The following is a 23,410-nucleotide window of genomic DNA, read 5'->3' on the forward strand; positions in this document are numbered from 1 at the left end:
AAGCAGACTTCCATTCTGAATAAATAAATAAAATAATCTACAAATTCAAAACACAAGCCAAGACAGCTGTGAAAGATGCATTCAGTAAAACTTTGAACGAGATATTACCAACAGATTGGTCAGAACTTTTGAAGTTTAAGTCCTGCTTAAAATTGGTCAGTGGAGGAAAATCAGTTGCCCAGATTCCAACTGAACATGAAGGTACCAAAATGAAACATGATAAATGGAGACAGAATAATTCAATTATCCCTTCCAAAATTAACCACCAAGAAAGTCACTTGATAGAAGGAAGAACTGTAGTAACAAATGGGTTATAAGAGCAGAATAACTAGCTGTTTTTTTAGAATGAGTCAGCCGTCAGGTGCTTGAACAACAGAGCATTCTGTGATTTTGAAAAAAGGCATAGACTATCCTGACTACTTTAAGTAGGATCTCACATCAAACATCCAGAACCATAGACCTACAGATTAGCCTCACTAGTGTTAATTTATTGTAGAGTTATGGGACCCCTTTTCTTCTATGGCAACAATTTTTAGCTGAGAATCTCCTCAGTGGAAATAAACATGAATTCTGCAGCTGATGATAAAGTGATACTCAACATGCTCTATTTGATTTCAATACACAGAAGATTTTGGAAGTGGAGTTGAGGTGGTTGGCATGTTTCTTTGCTCCCTTAAAACCATTAGTACAGTTCTGTCCGTTAATGGGAGGACATGACCATAAATGTGCCGTGTTCCTCAGGAAAGTGTTGTGAGGTTGTGGTTGCAGTCAGATTCTTTCCTTTGGCACTAGAGAGAGAGAGAGAGAGAGAGAGAGAGAGAGAGAGAGAGAGAGAGGGGGAGAGAGAGAGCTAACATGATCCTTTTTGTAAGTACACTACTGGCCATTAAAATTGCATCACCAAGAAGAAATGCAGATGATAAACGGGTATTCATTGGACAAATATATTATAGTAGAACTGACATGTGATTACATTTTCATGCAATTTGGATGCATAGATCCTGAGAAATCAGTCCCGAGAAAAAACCACCTCTGGCTGTAATAACGGCCTTGATACGCTTGGGCATTGAGTCAAACAGAACTTGGGAGGTGTGTACAGGTACAGCTGCCCATGCTGCTTCAACATGATACCACAGTTCATCAAGAGTAGTGACTGGCGTATTGTGACGAGCCAGTTGCTCGGCCAGCATTGACCAGACGTTTTCAGTTGGTGAGAGATGTGGAGAATGTGCTGGCCAGAGCAGCAGTCGAACATTTTCTGTATCCAGAAAGGCCTGTACAGGACCTGCAACATGCAGTCATGCATTATCCTACTGAAATGTAGGGTTTTGCAGGGATCGAATGAAGGGTAGAGCCACGGGTTGTAACATATCTGAAATGTAACGTCCACTGTTCAAAGTGCCGTCAATGCGAACAAGAATTGGCTGAGGCATGTAACCAATAGCACCCCGTACTAACACGCCAGATGATACACCAGTATGGCGATGACAAATACACACTTCCAATGTGCGTTCACCGCGATGTCGCCAAACACGGGTGCGACCATCATGATGCTGTAAGCAGAACCTGGATTCATCCGAAAAAATGACGTTTTGCCATTTGTGCACCCAGGTTTGTCATTGACTACACCATTGCAGGCACGCCTGTCTGTGATGCAGCATCGAGGGTAACCGCAGGCATGGTCTCTAAGCTGATAGTCCATGCTGCTTCAAACGTCGTCGAACTGTTCATGCAGATGGTTGTTGTCTTGCAAATGTCCCCATCTGTTGACTCAGGGATCAAGACGTAGCTGCACGACCCGTTACAGCCATACAGATAAGATGCCTGTCATCTCGACTGCTAGTGATATGAGGCCGTTGGGATCCAGCACGGCGTTCCGTATTACCCTCCTGAACCCACCGATTCCATATTCTGCTTACTGTCATTGGATCTCAACCAACGTGAGCAGCAATGTCGCAATATGATAAACGGCAATCACGATAGGCTACAATCCGACCTTTATCAAAGTTCGAAATGTGATGGTACGCATTTCTCCTCCTTACACGAGGCATCACAACAATGTTTCACCAGGCAATGCCGGTCAACTGATGTTAGTGTATGAGAAATCTGTTGGAAACTTTCCTCATGTCAGCGCGTTGTAGGTGTCGCCACCGGTGCCAACCTTTTGTGAATGCTCTGAAAAACTAATCGTTTGCATATCACAGCATCTTCTTCCTGTCGGTTAAATTTTGTGTCTCTAGCATGTCATCTTCGTGGTGTAGCAATTTGAATGGCCAGTAGAGTATTTTAATGCTGGAAAAAAAGGGAGAAAGTTTTAGCTGCTCCTGTCATTTAGTAACACGAAATGTTGGTGTACCAATTCAAGATCACATCCACAGATTGCACGAATTTGGAGAAATTGATCTAAACAAGCAAAATGACAGCAAATTAAATCAGATTTGTCATTTTATTACCTCAGTCATGGAGGACTGACATGTGGTGTTATCCCCCTCATCTTATCCCAATGCAAACAGAACTGTCAAGTTTTAAGGATGATACCCTTGTTTCTTTTATAGGGGCAGGGGAGGTGGTCCCTCTTCCTGAGCTTGGTAGGCACAGAATAGAAGCCAGGTTCCCGTGTAGATATACTTGGTAAGGATCCTCACACCACTTTTTCTTAATGGAAGCTGCCAAACAGTCCCTCAGTACAATGGTTTTTTTTGGTGTATTCTGGTTGCCCGTGGAGGACAGAACTTTCTAAATGAACCATCCACCATCTTAGTATTCCCTTAAATAAGTGACCGTGGAATATTCAGAAGCTGGAATATAGGTGCCCAGTCTATGATACAAGCGCGTGAGTTGATTATCAGCATGATTGCAGGTAGAGTGCAGCCCTTTTATGCACTGTGGCACTGGAAGGGGAAAGGTGATGGCCCTCTCGTACCAACAGCCTTTTATTCACAGGAAAATCTTCAGTACTCATTTTGACACTGGTCTGTATGGATTTGGGGGTCATCCTGGATAGACTGGAACAAAGTAAAACCAGCCCCCGCCCCCCTCCCCCCCCCCAAAAAAAAAAAAAAAAATTCAGGGAATTAACCTGTGCGCTCTAACACCAGAGACTAGTGCTCCACCCACCAGACCACCATGCCTCATTAGTTCACCAGTTTATCAACATAATAAGATGGCTAGTTGAATTATAATCCTTTCAATTGGCATGAAATTTACATATACATTTATGTGAATTCTTAACCAAGCAGTTAATCAAAATTTTAACGCAAGTGATCTGTTCCCAAAGCCATACATTACTCATTTGTTGGAACTGTTATTTGCCATTCGCACTTTGTTCTTCACACTTATCAAAGAAATGATGCTTCACAGCTTGATGGACCATTACTGCTCATTGTTTGTAAATCTTTCTGGCTGTATGCAGATGACAGTTGTATACAGAGGGTGAATGCTGTTAGAAATTGTTACGAAATGTCTGGAGCCTTGCAGAGCATCAGCACTTGATGTAAGTCAGGGGCATACAGACTCGTTAGTACCACAGCATGCATACCACTCACTGTCAATATGTAAGGGCCACTGGAGGGGTGGGTTGGGGAGTGGCGGGGACTAAGAAAGAAAAATTGTATCCCAAAATATTTACTTTACTGAAATTTTATACTGTTCCTATATTATTATTGACTGATAATCATGAAGTAAACACTTTATGGGTCCACAGAAATACATAAAATTTTGTACCTTTGTTGCAGAAAACGTACTGACACAAAGTGTGTACTGTGGAATACACAAATCACTGATGACTAATCAATGTCATTCTCAGCAGACCCACGTGCAGCACCTGTTATCACAACTACATTGTTCATAAATGATGTGCTGAGAGACAAGTTATTATTCTGAATTGGGATCCCTATGGCCGAATGCCTGGCATAGCACAACAGAACTACATTTTACGTGGGCTGACCTGACCTTTCCGGGAGGAAATGAAAGATAAGTAAAAAATGTACAAGAACTAATAGGGGTGGGCTGCCATCAGATCGATGATGGGCCATAAGTGACCTCCAGGCTGTGGTCTGTGCAACCCTAATGTAAAGACTAACTGACCATAAATGTAGTGTAAAGTGCATACATAGACCAGAAGACCCATTATTGTTTCACTGCAAGGAGGCAAACAGTCCTACTTCCAAGTATAAAGGAGCCAGAAAAATCTTAGGAAAAGATATACACTCATAAAAACATCATTTACAAAACTTTCAAAGCACTCTGAGTCGATCTTGTCATCTAAATGAAATTTAACCTCCCAGGAAGAGCTCTGACAGAAATGGTGACACTTTCAAATCATTTGTCACAAAATTCAATGATTTCTGGCACAATCACTGCAAGCTGTGCTCCTAACCAAATACGAATGCTTTAGATTTACTTGTGCAGACACTGCATACACCATGAACAGGCATGACCTTCTTTTTTTCCTTAGTTCTGTATGTGGAAGGAATGGCAGGTAAACGTGACAGATGCCGATCGTCTGGCTGAAGTAGACGAAGTGCTGTCCACGGTTGGTGCTGTGGAATATCTTGACTAGGTTCTTCACCTTGTTACCTTGTTACAGCACAGCCACTTTCTGCTGTGGAGGTGTATGTGTGGGAAGACGTGGTGTGGGTTCTACAGCAGCAAGGTGAGCACCAAGTCGAGAATGTTTACTTAAAAAAAACCATTATTTATTATTTGTTGCCTCTCAAACAGAATGTTGACGGCAGTGGGCAGACGGCAGTGGCTGTTGGTGGGCACTACCCTTGCTGGTGCAAGTTGTCACCTCCTCGGCACAATGTGGCTAGGTGGCAGGACTGGTGTGCCACATCCGTGGCCCGTGACAGCTGAGAGGCCCCATGTTAAACCTGGGATGTCCGGAGGTTGACTGGAGTGTCAGGCAGTGACAGCCATTGGATGATCTCACATCAGAAAATTCAGTTTGAAGTCAGGAACTACCAAAGCTGATGGCTTGCAGACAGCTAGTGACACTTCTCTGTTAGGATGGAGTAGCTGGGCTGTACAGTCGACTCTTAACTGGTGCTGAGACTGCACCTGTGAATGGGCAACACAGAAGGAATGCAGAGCTGGGAGAATTGACATTCCCTCTGACTGGGTGCATTATGACAGGAGCTAGGCCCCCATCATGTAGCCAGCTGTGGAAACCCGACATTTTCCTGCACTGTGTAGCAACACAGTCACACACTGATGGCAGATTGTTGCATTGCAGGTGCTGCACAGAATATTGCAGTACCCACCCACAGAATTAAGTCAGTGGCTGGCTCTCATCTTGCTTGTCTGGTTGAAAAAGCCTCCCTGAAATTCATGATGCAACACTCCCAATGGGTAGAAGGTCATTAAAAAGGTTGTCAATGCTGTGTGACAGGGTGATTCAGCTGTCTCTACCATTGTAGTTTTATGCAACCTGCAATGTTCTATCTTGTCTCCATTAACAACAGACGAGATTTTCATATTCTCCCCCCCTGCTATGCACAAACTGTTAGTCCGGCAGAGAAAACGAACAGGATCTTTTTGTAGTAAATTTAATGTAGCTAAATTTTGTAGTGGAATATGTCTTCGCTAGAGTCTGTAGTTTTTGAGAGGTTCAAGAAAAACATAACAAAAGTTACCTGCAAATGCACCCCAACTCCCATACACAATCCCCGCTGGTCAGAATATCTAGGATGTTGTTCGTGCCACTCCCTCCTAAGACTGTACAAAAATTTGCGACTGCCCAGATTATTTCCCACATTTGAATTTTTGGTCTTCACTGACTGGATTTATTACACCACTGGCTTAGTTGAGAACTTGAAAATTGTAAAACTGATGTTTGCATAAATTTTACCTAACAATTTTGTGACTTTTAACAGCATAAACCAAACAACTACGTTGTCTTAATTGTCAGGCATTCTGACTGCAAAACTATTGTGCTTGTGTTGTAAGGGTTAAGTTTGATCAAATTGTCAAAGTAATTAGTTTTAGTGTACAGTTTACAAAAGTCATTTTTCCTTTATTACCCTCATGGGCACATTAAAATTAATAATGTCAATGAAATAGCCAGCTGTGCTGGTAGTGTAATAGCCCAGTCAAGAGAGACCAAAAAAAGCTGAATATTGGGAATAGTTCCTGTAGTTGTAAATTTTTGTAGAGTAATAGGAGGGAGTGCCACAAACAACACACTAGAAATTCTGACTGGTGAGGGATGTGTGTGGGGGTGGAGGTGCGTTTGAAAGTCACTTTTATATGTTTTTTCTTGAATAACTTGAAAACCATGGCGTCCAGTGAAAATGTATCCTGGTACAAAATTTAACTACATCAATTTTCTTACAAAATAAGGTCCTATTTATTTTTTCTGTAGGACTAATAGTCACCGCGTAGTGAGTGAGGGTGTATGAAAATCTCGCATGTCACTAATGAAAATTGCATATAACATTGCAGGCTGCATAAAATGAGATTGATAGGGACAGCTGAATCACCCTGTATAATTGGCTTCTTGAAGGCTGAATGGTGTAATTTGAAAGTCCAGTGTAAAACATTCTCTCAAACAGTTAGTAGAGGGGTTGAATGGTACGTATGGTAGATAGCAGATACCATTAATGGCACAGAAGCTCTTGAATACACAGGATCGGAATTTTGACATCCAGAAGGCTTTCTATCTAGACTGTGTGACCTAATAGCGTAGTCATGGCTTCCACTGAGGTGGAGCGGACATTTGAATCACATATGGTTAGGGTGACAATGCGTTCAGCACTATCGTCGATATAAATGACCGGAATGTGAACACAAAGTCCACATGGAGGTGATCTGAGGGACCCTGAGGTGATGGCTGAGACTGAAACTGCTGACAGGATGCTGGCTGGGATGTGGTGTACACTTTGATGATGTTCTAGTTCATTCTGTGCCACTACATACTACAGTGTTAGACTTCAAGTCTCTGGTGCCGTACCAATGTCCCTGATGGTGCAAATTTCCCTGGTGGAGGAGTGTTAAGAAGTCTGATGAAAGACTTTGTAGATTGACCACACAGTCACCTTCTGTGTACCCGAGGCTGATGGCAGATGGAGAACACGCTTTAGGCCTCCCGTTGTTTTGGTTAGAATTTTTCAGACCAGCTGTTGATTCCGCAGCCTGCAGCTCTGTCAGGGGTAGACCTGTGAGGGCAGTGGGGGTAGCTTCTCCAATGTAACAGCAGTGCTGTGAAGAGGAGTCTAAGGATTCATCTTGTCTTCTACATTGGCACTGCATAGTGAGGATTGAAATGAAATTCTATATTGGTAGTTACAGTAGAAGAGAGCCCAGCATTGTAATCATTGGGCATTTAGCATTATGGAATGTGGCAGTCAGGGGCAAAGACTCAAACAAGGAGATTATGATTAGTGACTAGTTTGAATGAAGTGCCAGAAAGGTGTTCGTGGAATTTTTGCATGCCAAAGGCAATAGGGAGAACTCTCTCCTCTCTGTGTGAGTACTTGGTTTGGGCTGATAATGCTTTTAACACAAAAGAAACTGGTCGCTCAGATTCACGTGACAGATGATGGAGTATCACTACACCAATTACTTGCTGATACATGTCAGATGCCACAATACGGGGCAACCGGAAATGAAGTCAGTGAAGTCATGTATTCAGATCAAGTAATGACTGAGGTCAGAGAAAGCACTGTTGTGTTCCAAAGTTTGCTCAAAAGACACACTACAGCAATGTGGAGCTTAATCGGTGGTTTGGCAGTTACAGCTTCATTGACTGTGAAATAATTTAACTTGCCGAGTACTGCCTGTAGTTCATGAAGATTCCAAGGTGTAGGAAGATTGTGAATAGCTTGGAGGTCGCACATGGTTCTTGACCATGATTTGCCCTGGATATGATCTTCATACTGTAAAAAAATCAGCTTGTGAAAGTTGCTACACTGGTCCTTTGTTGTAGCAAAGACATTGTAAATGATTTCCTCGATCTGTTGTCATCACAATTATATTGTCTAAATAGATAAACTAATGCAAAGTATTGCCTATATGTTGTTCCAGGAAACGCTGGAAAATAGAGTCCACTGGACACACCAAATTGCAATCTGCAATATTAATATAGCACGAATAAGTTGATAGTGATCATAATTACATGGTATTCTGCATGAAGGGGAAGCTGCAGTTGATGAGTAAAATTTCTTTTTTTTTTTTGAAGGAGTATTGAACATTCAAAATTTGCCTGTTACTTAAATTAGCATCAAAGAAAATTCTTGAATTTCTTCAAATGCAGATACAGGCTTCCGGCATTGGACGGAAGTGAGAATTATGGAACTTCTTTAATGGAATGTGTTTTTCAGTTTTGTAAGTTGCACAAAAGAGAACTTGAGGTTATAGTGTGATATAGAACTTTTGAGACTGATGAAATTTCAGTACAAGTTGGTGAAACCATAATTTGACAAAATCTGGCACACACTTTCATTAAAGGTCAGTGAGACTACAACAAACCGAAGTCATCTTCTCTCCCTGGCACTCGAAACACCCCCCCCCCCCCCCCCCCCCCCCCCCCCCCCTCCGCCCAAAAAAATCAAAATCACAATATATCTCTCTCTCTCTCTCTCTCTCTCTCTCTCTCACACACACACACACACACACACACACACACACACACACAGAGAGAGAGAGAGAGAGAGAGAGAGAGAGAGAGAGAGAGAGAGAGAGATAACAATAATGATTGCTATTTCATTCCCTGTCTGACAGAACTTCAGCAGCTGTAAAAGTCCGTTATTCAGACATCAAATTATGATTTTATACAATGCAACCATGTCATTATACACTCCTGGAAATGGAAAAAAGAACACATTGACACCGGTGTGTCAGACCCACCATACTTGCTCCGGACACTGCGAGAGGGCTGTACAAGCAATGATCACACGCACGGCACAGCGGACACACCAGGAACCGCGGTGTTGGCCGTCGAATGGCGCTAGCTGCGCAGCATTTGTGCACCGCCGCTGTCAGTGTCAGCCAGTTTGCCATGGCATACGGAGCTCCATCGCAGTCTTTAACACTGGTAGCATGCCGCGACAGCGTGGACGTGAACCGTATGTGCAGTTGACGGACTTTGAGCGAGGGCGTATAGTGGGCATGCGGGAGGCCGGGTGGACGTACCGCCGAATTGCTCAACACGTGGGGCGTGAGGTCTTCACAGTACATCGATGTTGTCGCCAGTGGTCGGCGGAAGGTGCACGTGCCCGTCGACCTGGGACCGGACCGCAGCGACGCACGGATGCACGCCAAGACCGTAGGATCCTACGCAGTGCCGTAGGGGACCGCACCGCCACTGCCCAGCACATTAGGGACACTGTTGCTCCTGGGGTATCGGCGAGGACCATTCGCAACCGTCTCCATGAAGCTGGGCTACGGTCCCGCACACCGTTAGGCCGTCTTCCGCTCACGCCCCAACATCGTGCAGCCCGCCTCCAGTGGTGTCGCGACAGGCGTGAATGGAGGGACGAATGGAGACGTGTCGTCTTCAGCGATGAGAGTCGCTTCTGCCTTGGTGCCAATGATGGTCGTATGCGTGTTTGGCGCCGTGCAGGTGAGCGCCACAATCAGGACTGCATACGACCGAGGCACACAGGGCCAACACCCGGCATCATGGTGTGGGGAGCGATCTCCTACATTGGCCGTACACCACTGGTGATCGTCAAGGGGACACTGAATAGTGCACGGTACATCCAAACCGTCATCGAACCCATCGTTCTACCATTCCTAGACCGGCAAGGGAACTTGCTGTTCCAACAGGACAATGCACGTCCGCATGTATCCCGTGCCACCCAACGTGCTCTAGAAGGTGTAAGTCAACTACCCTGGCCAGCAAGATCTCCGGATCTGTCCCCCATTGAGCATGTTTGGGACTGGATGAAGCGTCGTCTCACGCGGTCTGCACGTCCAGCACGAACGCTGGTCCAACTGAGGCGCCGGGTCTAAATGGCATGGCAAGCCGTTCCACAGGACTACATCCAGCATCTCTACGATCGTCTCCATGGAAGAATAGCAGCCTGCATTGCTGCGAAAGGTGGATATACACTGTACTAGTGCCGACATTGTGCATGCTCTGTTGCCTGTGTCTATGTGCCTGTGGTTCTGTCAGTGTGATCATGTGATGTATCTGACCCCAGGAATGTGTCAATAAAGTTTCCCCTTCCTGGGACAATGAATTCACGGTGTTCTTATTTCAATTTCCAGGAGTGTAGAAATAAATGTTATGTTACTCATGCCTGATGTTATATAACATTCATTATGAGAAAAATTATGGAGTTGTCATTTGTTTATTTGTAGATCGACGAGGAATTGTGACTCCAGAGTATGCAGCAGAACAGATGAAGGTCATTGAAGACAGAGATACTGTTGTAAACAGCAACAAAACTTATGGCAGTGTGAAAGCCATTCAGACATCAGTGAGTGACAACTATCATACTTATTTTAGTTGTATTGTTGACGTATGATGAAGTGTCCAGTCTTGTTTCAGCATTTTGAAATACTTCTGGTTATTGTTGTTGTTTGCCACATTTTTGCTCCCTTCACCCCTATCTACACTATCCCTTCTCTTCTCACTTCTAACTAATTATTTGCACGGACCACTGAAAGTCACCCTTCAGGCAGAGTAAAGAACTAGTAGTTGAGTATTAGCAGTTGTTGAGTATTTGCAGTTGTTGTGATAACCAGTTACCTGTGTTGGGAAAATTATTTTTCTAGTTGCCAACACTGTGTGCTTTCTCTCCACCACAGTTACAAATGTTGGATACCATTATTCTTACATCTCCAGGAATAATGTTAACTGACATTGAGGTAATAATATTATAATGTATGGCTCACTGTTCATTGTGATCTACATTAAATTAACCACTAACAAAATTGTGAATATTTCACAGCTCTTATTTCAGTTCTCCATGCTGTTACTGCTACATGAAGACATTGCCGTCTGTTGATTTCTTTCAGTGTGATGGTTAAAGAGAGCATCAAATGCTACTTAAGTCAGATAAAGTTTTAATTTAATGTTATATTCATGTGTGGGTTCTCAGTACATTTCATGAGTGTTTTTGTTGGTTTTGTTGTTGCTGTCTTCAGTCTGAATATTGATTTGATGTAGCTCTCCGTGCTAGTCTGTCCTGTGCATGCCTCTTCATCTCTGCATGAGTGCCACAACGTACATTCATTTGAATCTGCTTACTGTGTTCGTGCCTTGGTCTCCCTCTACAATTTTTACTCCACACACTGCCCTCTAATAGCATGTTGACAATTCCTTAATGGCTCAGAATGTGTCCATGTCAGGTTGTCTGATAAATTTCTTTTCTCTGCAGTTTGATTCAGTACCTCCTTATTAGTTAAACAGCCTACCCATCTAATCTTTAGCATTATTCTATAGCACAACATTTCAAAATATTGTATTATTTTTTCTGAACTGCTTATCACTCACATTCCATATCTGTACAAGGCTACAGTTCAGAGAAATAGCATCAGAAAAGATTTCCTAACAATTAAATTGGTATTAGAAGCTGAAGCAATGCTTTTATTTCTACTGACAATCAGCATTTTATATCTTCTCTACTTCACCCGTCATCAATTTTTTAATTTTTTATTTATTTATTTTTTTTTTATTGCCAGCACTGCAACACTAATCTACTACTCACAGTTTCACATTTCCTAATCTAATTGCCTCATCACTGTTGTTGTTGTTGTGGTCTTCAGTCCTGAGACTGGTTTGATGCAGCTCTCCATGCTACTCTATCCTGTGCAAGCTTCTTCATTTCCCAGTACCTACTGCAACCTACATCCTTCTTAATCTGGTTAGTGTATTCATCTCTTGGTCTCCCTCTATGATTTTTACCCTCCATGCTGCCCTCCAATACTAAATTGGTGATCCCTCGATGTCTCAGAACATGTCCTACCAACCGATCCCTTCTTCTAGTCAAGTTGTGCCACAAGCTCCTCTTCTCCCCAATTCTATTCAATACCTCCTCATTAGTTATGTGATCTACCCATCTAATCTTCAGCATTCTTCTGTAGCACCACATTTCGAAAGCTTCTATTCTCTTCTTGTCTAAACTATTTACCGTCCACGTTTCACTTCCATACATGGCTACACTCCATTAAAATACTTTCAGAAACGACTTCCTGACACTTAAATCTATACACGATGTTAACAAATTTTTCTTCTTCAGAAACGCTTTCGTTGCCATTGCCAGTCTACATTTTATATCCTCTCTACTTCAACCATCGTCAGTTATTTTGCTCCCCAAATAGCAAAACTCCTTTACTATTTTAAGTGTCTCATTTCCTAATCTAATTCCCTCAGCATCACCCGACTTAATTCGACTACATTCCATTATCCTCGTTTTGCTTTTGTTGATGATCATCTTGTACCCTCCTTTCAAGACACTGACCATTCCGTTCAGCTGCTCTTCCAAGTCCTTTGCTGTCTCTGAGAGAATTACAATGTCATCGGTGAACCTCAAAGTTTTGATTTCTTCTCCATGGATTTTAATACCTACTCCAAACTTTTTTTTTGTTTCCTTTATTGCTTGCTCAATATACAGACTGAATAATATTGGGGATAGGCTACAACCATGTCTCACCCCCTTCCCAACCGCTGCTTTCCTTTCATACCCCTCGACTCTTATAACTGCCATCTGCTTTCTGTACAAATTGTAAATTGCCTTTCGCTCCCTGTATTTTACCCCTGCCACCTTCAGAATTTGAAAGAGAGTATTCCAGTCAACATTGTCAAATGCTATAAACGTAGGTTTGCCTTTTCTTAGTCTATTTTCTAAGATAAGTCGTAGGGTCAGTATTGACTCACGTGTTCCAACATTTCTACGGAATCCAAATATGATCTTCCCTGAGGTTGGCTTCTATCAGTTTTTCCAATCGTCTGTAAAGAATTCGCATTAGTATTTTGCAGCTTTGACTTATTAAACTGATAGTTCGGTAATTTTCACATCTGTCAACACCTGCTTTCTTTGGGATTGGAGTTACTATATTCTTCTTGAAGTCTGAGGGTATTTCGCCTGTCTCATACATCTTGCTCACCAGATGGTAGAGTTTTGTCAGGACTGGTGCTCCCAAGGCTGTCAGTAGTTCTAATGGAATGTTGTCTACTCGTGGGGCTTTGTTTTGACTCAGGTCTTCCAGTGCCCATTTCCATAATGTTGTCCTCAAGTACGTCGCCCTTGTATAGACCCTCTATATACTCCTTCCACCTTTCTGCTTTGCTTAGAACTGGGTTTCCATCAAAGCCCTTGATATTCATGCAAGTGGTTCTCCTTTCTCCAAAGGTCTCTTTAATTTTCCTGTAAGCAGTATCTATCTTACCCCTAGTGAGATAAGCCTCTACATCCTTACATTTGTCCTCCAGCCATCCCTGCTTAGCCATTTTGCACTTCCTGTCGATCTCATTTTTGAGACGTTTGTATTCCTTTTTGCCTGCTTCATTTACTGCATTTTTATATTTCTCCTTTCATCAATTAAATTCAATATTTTTTCTGTTATCGTTACTACTTGATATAATTTGATCACAATCCATTGCCATTGTTGTACTTTTGTTGATGTTCATCTTATAATGTCTTTTCTAGATACTATCCATTCCATTCATGTGTTCTTCCAGTATATTCCTTTTCCATCTCTGACAGAATGACAGTCATTGGCAAAGCTTAACATTTTCATATCTTCTTCCTGAACTTTTAATCCCATTTCATAATTTCTCCTTGGATTCCTTTCTGCCTGCTCAGGTGGGATTATACTAGGCATGGTATTCACCTTAACAGGAAAAGGAAGGGTAAATTGGTTGGGAAAATAGCAGGAAAGTTAAAGGGGGGAGGCACTGTCATGAGTGATAAAATACCAGTGGTTTTAGGGTTCAGAAAAGACCTTTTGTAGGGTAGGGAGGAGAGAAAGAAACAAAGTCTTAAGAGAGGTTAGGCTTGAGACAAACCTTCAGTTTGAGAAAGAAACCAAGAAATATAATTCTATCTTATTACATCAGCATAAACAGCTGTTTGTTAAGTATTTTCAGTAGTCATTAGAAATTTCAACTATACCCAATTTTAATTTAGTCAATGTGAAATGTCAGCTATCTTTATTGCATCAAAATATTTGAGGACTGAGAAATAAAATTAATGAATTAATTATCTGCATAGATGAATTAGAGTCCTCAAATCCAGGTGACATAATCTGCCTCTCTGAACATCATCACTGGTACAGAACTTTTAATTGTTACAGGATTTAGGCTAGCATCTCACTTTTGTAGAGCAGAAATGTAGAAAGGAGGAGTTGCCACATTCATAAGGGACTATCATAAATTTAAGAAAATAGACATTCATAAATTTTGCCTAGAACAGCATTTGGAAGCAAGTGCAATAGAAGTAAAATTTCACAAAAAATTCTTCATAATATTAAGTGTATATCAAACACCTGCAGGTAACTTCAATCTGTTCGTAAACCACCTTGAAGCTGTACTGGCCCATTTAACAACCAAAAACAGAGATAGTGGTTGCTGGTGACTTCAATGTAGATTTCCTTAAACACTCTCCCAGTAAGAACTTATTTGAGTTAGTAACACTATCATCCAACCTAATTCCCACTGTAAAGTTCCCCACTAGAGTAGCCAGTTGCTCACAAACAGCCAACATCTTTATAGAAAAGTCCAATGAACAAAATTGTATTACAGAACCAGTAGTCAATGGCCTCTCAGATCATGACATGCAGTTCCTTCTGTTAAATATTAATACTGAGCGGGGTATAAAATCTGTTAAATCTGAGCTCAAGAGGGTAATCAATAAGCCAAAAATGGATTATTTTAGGACACTCCTCAGAGACATTCAGTGGAGTGATGTTTACAGTGCTCATGGCATGAATGAAAAATATAACATTTTTGTGAATAAAGTGATTACCTTATTTGAACACTGTTTTCCCCCAAACTAACCAAGGTTAGAGCAAAGTCTACAAAAAAGCCATGGATTACTCAAGGAATAGAGGTATCTGTTGTGGACTGGCAAGACAGCCAATCCACTATGACAGGAAGCCGAAAGGCACGCGTTTAAGCTCACGCAGGCTGGCGTGAGGTCTGGAACAGGTCAGGGATATGAGACTAGCAAAAATAGTACGTATCTATTGGAATACTTAACTTTAATCCATAATTGGTGAACATCGCTCTTGACGGTACATGCATCACAAGATAAATAGCAAATGATAGTGACGCCTTGCTAGGTCGTAGCAAATGACGTAGCTGAAGGGTATGCTAACTATCGTCTCGGCAATTGAGAGCGTAATTTGTCAGTGAACCATCGCTAGCAAAGTCGGCTGTACAACTGGGGCGAGTGCTAGGAAGTCTCTCTAGACCTGCCGTGTGGCGGCGCTCGGTCTGCAATCACTGATAGTGGCGACACGCGGGTCCGACGTATACTAACGGACCGCGGCCGATTTAAAGGCTACCACCTAGCGAGTGTGGTCTCTGGCGGTGACACCACAGTATCTTGTAAAACAAAAAGAAAACTGTATCTGTCAATCTGAAACAGTTCTGATGTTGATGCTATAGCACATTGCAAGAAATACTGCAAAATATTAAAGACTGTAATACAGTTATCAAAGCAAATATATTACAAGGAAAAGATAGTCATATCAGATAACAAAATGAAGACAGTAAGGGATATAGTGAAGGAGGAGACCGGTAGAACCAGACATGAAGAGGGACAAATAGCATTAAGAGTAAATGATACATTGGTGACAGATATGTATAGTGTTGCAGAACTTTTTAACAAACATTTTATAACTGTTACTGAATAGATGGGATTGTCATGTTCTGTAGATGCTGCTATGGAATACCTCAGACCAGACATTTCAAGAAACTTCCATAATATGAATTTGACCCCCACTATCCCAGCAGAAGTAATGTCCATCATAAAATCTTTAAAATCAAAAACATCTAGTGGGTATGATGAAATATTACCAAAGTTAATTAAAGAATGTGATTCTAACTTAAGTAACATATTAAGCTATCTGTGTAACCAGTTGTTTATCAGTGGAATATTTCCTGGATGGGTGAAATATGCTGAAGTTAAGCCATTGTTTAAGAAGGGAGGTAAAGAAATAGCATCAAATTTCCACCCAATTTCATTTTTGCCAGCATTCTCAAAAATTTTAGAAAAGGTAATGTACAGTTGGCTTTATAACCATCTTATCATGAGTAACATGCTGTCAAAGTCACAGTTTGGATTTCTAAAGGGTTCTGATACTAAGAAGGCCATCTTCACTTACAGTGAAAATGTACTTAATTCATTAGACAAAAAATTGCAGGCAGCTAGTATATTTTGTGATCTGTCAAATGCATTTGATTGTGTAAATCACAATATTATGGTGTAACAGGAAATGCTACAAAATGGTTCAAATCTTATATCTCTGACAGGAAACAAAGGGTGTTATTAGGAAAGAGACATGAATCAAGCTATCAGGCATCATCCAACTGGGAACTAATTACATGCGGGGTCCCACAAGGTCCCATACTTTTTCTTGTGTATATCAATGACCTTTCATCAGTAACATTACCAGATGCCAAGTTTTTATTGTTTGCTGATGATAGAAACATTGCAATAAATAGCAAATCAGGCGTAGTCTTAGAAAGATCGGCTAATAAAATATTTGTTGACATTGATTGTTGTGCATTGATCCATCCGTTACATAAAAAGGGTGATAAGTCAGATCCAAACAATTACAGAGGCATTTCGCTAGTACCAGTTACATACAAAATTTTCTCTAAGGTGCTATTAAACAGACTAGAACCACAAGCAGATCTGCAAATTGGGGAATACCAGGCAGGCTTCAGAAAAGAGAGATCATGCATCGAACAGATCTGGAACTTGAGAACACTTTTGAAAGTCAGACAGGCAAGAAACACTGTAGTTACCTTTGTGGACTTTAAAAAAGCATATGATCCCATAGACAGACAGACACTCTTTGACGTACTGGAAGAATATGGTATCGACAGAAAAACCAGGGTACTTATACAACAGACGCTTACAGACACTACCTCCAAGATTAAGTTCATGGGAGAAATTTCGGAACCCTTCCACATACACACAGGTGTCCGACAAGGAGACGGGCTCTCACCAATCCTGTTCAACATGATGTTAGACAAAATTATCAAGCAGTGGGAGGAACAAGTTAAAGGAATACAGCTGGGAAGAACACGTGAAACCAAAACAATCATAAAATGTCTGGCATTTGCAGATGATATAGCCATACTCAGCAATAATACACAGGAGGCAAAGGAAGCACTGGAATGCTTGCATGAAATAGCTGCCAAAACAGGTCTGCAGGTATCTTACGAGAAGACACAATATATGGAACGACAGACCAACAATGTACACACCATGCATACGGTATATGGATCCGTAGAAAGAGTCGAAAAATTTAAGTATTTAGGGGAGTACATACAAATGGGAGGATCAAACAAGGCGGCTAACATGGAACGAACGAAGGAACTCCAGAAGGCATACAAACTCACATGGTCACATTATAATAAGAAAAGCATATCGAGGCAGGCCAAACTTAGGCACTACAAAACAGTTGTATTACCAGAAGCATTGTACGCGTCAGAAACAACCACAATTGGAGCATCAGGCATCATAGACACAGAAAAAATAGAACGCAAAATTCTCAGAAAAATATTTGGACCAATTCACAGAGATGGCATATGGATGAAGCGACCTACCAAAGAGCTGTACCAGCACACTGACAGACTAACAGACGCGATCAGAAAACGCAGATTAACTTTCTTGGGCACATACAGAGAATGGACAACAACTGACTTACAAAGAAAATTTTTGATGTAGTAAACAGCTCAAGCAAGAAAACAAATTGGTATCATGAAATAGACGAAGACTTAAGGCAGATAGGGATCAACAGGCAAATGATAGGAGACAGGAAATACTTCAGAAACAAAGTTAGGAGTGCAAAATTTATTGTAAAGGAGAGAAAGAAGAAAGGAACATTATGGACAGAGCAAAGGAAACAGGAGCACAGCCAAAGGATGAAGAGATTTTGGGAAGAGAAGAGGAAGAAAGGAAAGAAGTGAAAATTGTGTCATCATGTGATTTTCGAGTTCAAACACTGTCCATAAGGGCAACAATGAAATGAATGAATGAATTTGTTGACATTATTTACTGGTTCCTAGCCAATTCTTTGTCACTAAACTTTGAAAAAACACACTACATGCAGCTCAGAACTTGTAAGTGGTGTCCCACGAGTATATGCCCAACATACGATGACAAGCAGATAGAATAAGTGGACAGTGTTAAATTCTTGGGATTGCAGCTTGATAATAAATTCAACTGGGAGGAGCAACCACAGAACTGCTGAAGCGTCTTACAAATCTCTATTTGCAATGCGAATGGTCAGACATAGGGGATATAAAAATGAAAGAGCTGGCATACTATGCTTACTTTCATTCCATAATGTCGTATGGGCTTATTTTTTGGGCTAATTCATCAAGTCAAGCTAAAGTTTTCCGGACACAAAAACATGCAATAAGAGTTGTATGTGGTGTGAGCTCAAGAACACCCTGCAGAAGCCTGTTTAGGGAACTAGGAATATTTATTCCTTAATGAAATTTGTCATTAAAAGTATATCACTTTTTCAAACCAACAACTCAGTTCATGGAATCATTACTAGAAATAAGAATAATACTCACAAGGATTTAAAGTCACTTACTCTTGTACAAAAAGGTGTGCAGGAACACACATTTTCAATAACGTGCCAGCGGCCACACCCAATCTTAACTTCTGCACCATTTCAGCGCAGTAATGTGTTCATTGTAAATAAGTATTGTAGTAGTTATATTGTTCTATTATATGTCTATTACCTTATGTATGTTTGTAAAATGATTCTTTCATATAGTGTTCATTAAAAAAATGATGATCATTCCGCTTGGGACCTGTGGAAGGTACATAAGCTTATTTGTTTTGGTTGTAAATACTTGTCATGTATTATTTGTTTTTCTGACATGTTCTACATCCTGGAGGACCTCCTCATTACGGATCAATTGGAATGAAAGTAAATCTAATCTAAAAAAAATCTAATCTGTACATATTGAATAATATGAGGGATGAGTTGCAACCTTGCCTCACTCCCTTTTTCAACTATGGCTTTCTTTTCAGCTCTGCAGTTTGTTTTCTGTACAAAATTTAGACAACCTTTTGCTCCCTCTCTTTGATCCCTGCTACCTTCAGAGTAATTTTCCTATATTTCTGCAGAAGCCAAACTAATCTTCCGCGATATTGACGTCTACCAGTTTTTTCAGTCTTCTGTAAATAATTCATGTCAATATTTTGCAACCATGACTTAATAATTGATGGTTCAATAGTATTCGCACTTGTCAACACCTGCGTTCTTTGGAATTGTAATTATTATCTTCTTCCTAAAGTCTGAGGGTATTTCACCAGTCGCATCACAGGCTCCTGAGGATCTCAATGTTTCTGAAGGAATGTCATCTATTCCAGGAGCATTATGTCTTCCAGTACTCTGTTAAATTCTTATCGCAGCATCGTATCATCCATCTCATCACCTACCTCCTGTTCCCTTTCAGTAAGTTTTCTCAAGTTTGTTTTCCTTATAAAGACCCTTTATATATTCCTTCCAACTTTCCTTTCTTTGCTTGGTACTGGCCTGTTATCTCAGCTCTTGATATTCAAACAGCCGCTTCTGTCTTCTCCAAAGGTATCGCTAATTTTCCTCCAAAGATACCTCTAGTTTTCCTAAAAGTGGCATCTATCTTTCACCTAGTTATGCGTGCTTCTACAGCTTTGCATATGCCCTCTAACTATTCCTGTTTCATGATTACTGGTAGCTTATTAGTGAAATTTGTCACACAGTATAGGACCTCATTCTGAACTCAAGATTTCAAATATTATATTCTTCTTCTTCTTCTTCTTCTTCGTCTTAGGCTACAGCAGCAGAAGCAGCAGCAGCAGCAGAAGCATGAGCATCAGCATCATCATATTCCATTCAGCCTTCTCTGTCTGATAAAATACTCCTCTAGATTTCCCATGCAGAGTCTTCAGGTATATGCATACAAAAGTTGGGTTCCCTGTTTTCTATCATCATTTACCCATCTTCCATTATATCATCATCTCAATCCTTTCTAATATCTTGGTTTCCAGCAAACAACTACCTTGGTGCTTCTACCATCTATTTGCTTGACTACATATGCCACTCACCTTCATTTCAGTTTCATTACAGCCACAATTTCTTCTTCCATTCCAGTCTGTTTCCTTATCTATTTGTTTGCTTCCAGTACCTCCTGGTAAACCAAACATGCAGATCTCCATCACTCATTTGGTCGACCACAGTTTATGAATGGTTTTCACATTTAAAATTCATGTTTTATTGCACAAGTCCAATCTGCTAATACACATGACTTCTGAATGTTTCTTTTCACACTTATTTGAAGCATAGTTTTAAAACCTTAAATGTGGTTTATCAAAAGCCCTCTACGTCATTTTTATTCATCTGTTCATTTCATTTGCTGTCCTTAATATGAAAACTCATTAACTGGTTGTATGACTTCAGTGTTAATTTGTACTAATTTCTTTTTGATTTGTTAATGATACATTACTTTAGCTTTATTGTAATTCACTTGCAAGCATTCTTTAAAAATTGCTCTATGAATTTCTTCTATTTATTGCTGGAGTTAATCTGCATTAGGAGCAAACAGTGTAAGGTCATCGGCAAAATGCTTCTTTTTTTCCAGCTTGAGGGTCTGAGAAACTTTCATTGGACTGTAGAGAATGGTTTGAATGGTATAGAATCTCCTTGCCTGACTCCTCTTTCAGTTTTGAATTTTTCTGTATCGTAATGGAGTATACTGGAATCTGTAGCAGTGACATCTATATTCTTCAATATACTTGTTTCTCCATGTTTACCACTGGTTTTATTGAAACTGAGTCAATAGCTTTCTCAAAATCTATTAATCCCAGACAAAATGGTAATCCATATTCATAGCTCTGATCTGTACTTTCTTTCATTACTTGCAGATGGTTCATCCACTTCTAGAGGCGACTCATTCATTTGCCTGCTGAAAGTCTAATTATTTTTTTTTTTTTTTTTTTTTTGTGTAATTGATGACAGTTTCAGTGACTATTTTGTACATTATGGAGAGGAGGCTGATTATTTCTTCCATTTTGTCTGTACCTTTATCTGTGAAGTGGAATAAGTATAAAATATTGCAGTTTTGTGCAATTGTCTTCTCTCAAAACTAATTTTGCAAGTTGCCTTTGTATGGGTACCTCTAGCTTTAATCTTTCTGTTGAAGCACCATCATCTCCCACCATCTTTCCTTTCTTCATACCTCAAGTGGCTTTACATATTTCTCTAGTACTACATCATGAAATTCGTTGCTAATTGTTTCTGATTCATTTCTTGAACAATACCAACAGTGAAGAAATCTGGGAATGTTTGTTCAGTTTTCTTTCTGGTGTTAGTTACTGAGCCATCTGCCAACTTAACTAATGAAATGTAGTTTCTATCCAACATTATTTCTATTTTTTAAAATTCTAATAGTGTTCCCATTTGTTTCTTTTACCAAATTTTCATTGTATTTACACATCCTTGTCAAGACATTTATGCATAGTTCAGTTTAATTCAACATTTAGAATAATGCTCAAGTGTGTGGGTCCCATACTAAATAGAACTAACAAGTGATATTGAGCGTATGTCTAGAATGGCAGCATGAATGGTCACAGGTTTGTTTGACCCATGGAAGAGAGTCATGGGGATTCTGGAAAAACTGAATTAGCAGTCATTTAAAGATAGATGCAGTCAATCGAGTGAAAACTACCAGCTTTAAGTGAGGAATCTAGGAATATACTAATATCTTCAATGTGTTGCCCCCATAGGGATTGCAAAGACAAGTTTGGACTGGTTATATATTGCACACAAAGATGTTAAGCAATCATTCTTTCCATATGTGAATGGAAGGGGAAGTAACCCTCGTAACTGATACAATTGGAAGTATCCACTATCTCGCATTTCACAGTGGGTTGCAGAGTATAAATATAAAGGTATATATTCTGGATCTTCGTATTATTGTTTATCTGAAACTCTTGCAGTTTCTGTATAACTGTCTTGTTCCATTTAAGCTTTTATGTGTATGAAAGCCTGCAAATAATATAAAGGCCATGTTCGCTGGGATATAACTTGCTGAGACCTCTCCGAGGATTTTATATGATATTTAGTTGTGAACTAACACATAGTAATTTTACTGCTCACATTTGTGACATAAGCACACATTGTTTCAGACAGAATTCGTCAGAAGATTGTATGACAAGACAGGTGACATTCGTACTGTAAAGTCTTGATAGATATTGTTAGCATCATTGTTGGTGTGTTTCATCAACAGTAATCATTTTCGGACTACGTGTGTCCCTCTTTGGTATTCACAAATCACCAGCCAGTCTGGATTATCAGATACAAAATTCGATAATTTAATTTTCTGGAGTACATTAAAAGATGCTATAGGTTACTCTTACCTGCTATCTTCCAGTATGGTATGATATGTCATACAGTAAAACCTCGCTTTTACGCTTCTCAAGGAACTTCAAAAAAATTGTGTAAAATGCGGGTAAATGTAGAATGTGGGAAATAACATTTTAAGCCATAGAAGTTATGTATAGGATACCCCTTTGATTTATGCACTTTATCTGTGATATATATACATAACAGACATTAAAAGACTTGTTTACCATCTAATGAAGGTTTATTATCTAATAAACTGCTGATGTAACTGGAACTGATAACTGTCTGGGAAGTAGGAATGTTTGACTCAATTTCATACGCCATAATCAACATTTTTGAAAGTCTGCAGCTATCATTCATTATTTAAATAATGAAGTACTGCACTAGTTACATATTTTTCATGTTTAGCACAACGCGTTTCGAGAATTTTTCCTCATTGTCAAGTGTAAATGTGTACATAAATGTTTTATGTGCTGTTTGAATATGTGTCTTTCTGTTTCTCTTGCACTGTAGTCATCTTTATAAGGTTATCAGGTACTGTGCCTCCTCACTTATGTGGAAAACCACACACATGCAAACTATCACTCACATTGTTTGTTTGTGTAGCATCACAAAAAATACATATGTAAATACTACACTTGACAACAAGAATAAATTCCTGGAATATGTTTTGCTCAGCATGAAAAAAATATGTAACTGCCGCTGTGTTTAAACTAAAAGTATTTGAGCAACGCAAAGCTAATGATGTTGTCAACTAGCGCTACAAGTGGCCAAACGCTGAATTACACTGCATATGGTTTGGTTAGACAAAGTTGTGACAATGATGGCAACAATCACGAAACTGCATTTGTGCAGTTTGGAAATGGATGTGATTGGTCAC

General features: G+C 40.2%; 1 protein-coding gene across 4 annotated transcripts in view; it reads left to right on the plus strand.

Annotated features, from left to right (window-relative positions):
* Positions 1–23,410, plus strand: part of LOC124711147 (palmitoyltransferase app-like) — a 156,975-nt gene that overhangs the window by 88,884 nt on the left and 44,681 nt on the right. For all 4 annotated transcript variants that reach the window (XM_047241043.1, XM_047241044.1, XM_047241045.1 and 1 more), the window contains exon 7: positions 10,306–10,424. In XM_047241043.1, the coding sequence (XP_047096999.1) occupies positions 10,306–10,424 (119 nt within the window). The remainder of the gene's footprint in view (positions 1–10,305; positions 10,425–23,410) is intronic.

This window comes from Schistocerca piceifrons, chromosome 8 (assembly GCF_021461385.2).
Source record: "Schistocerca piceifrons isolate TAMUIC-IGC-003096 chromosome 8, iqSchPice1.1, whole genome shotgun sequence".
Classification (NCBI taxonomy): Eukaryota; Metazoa; Arthropoda; class Insecta; order Orthoptera; family Acrididae; genus Schistocerca; species Schistocerca piceifrons.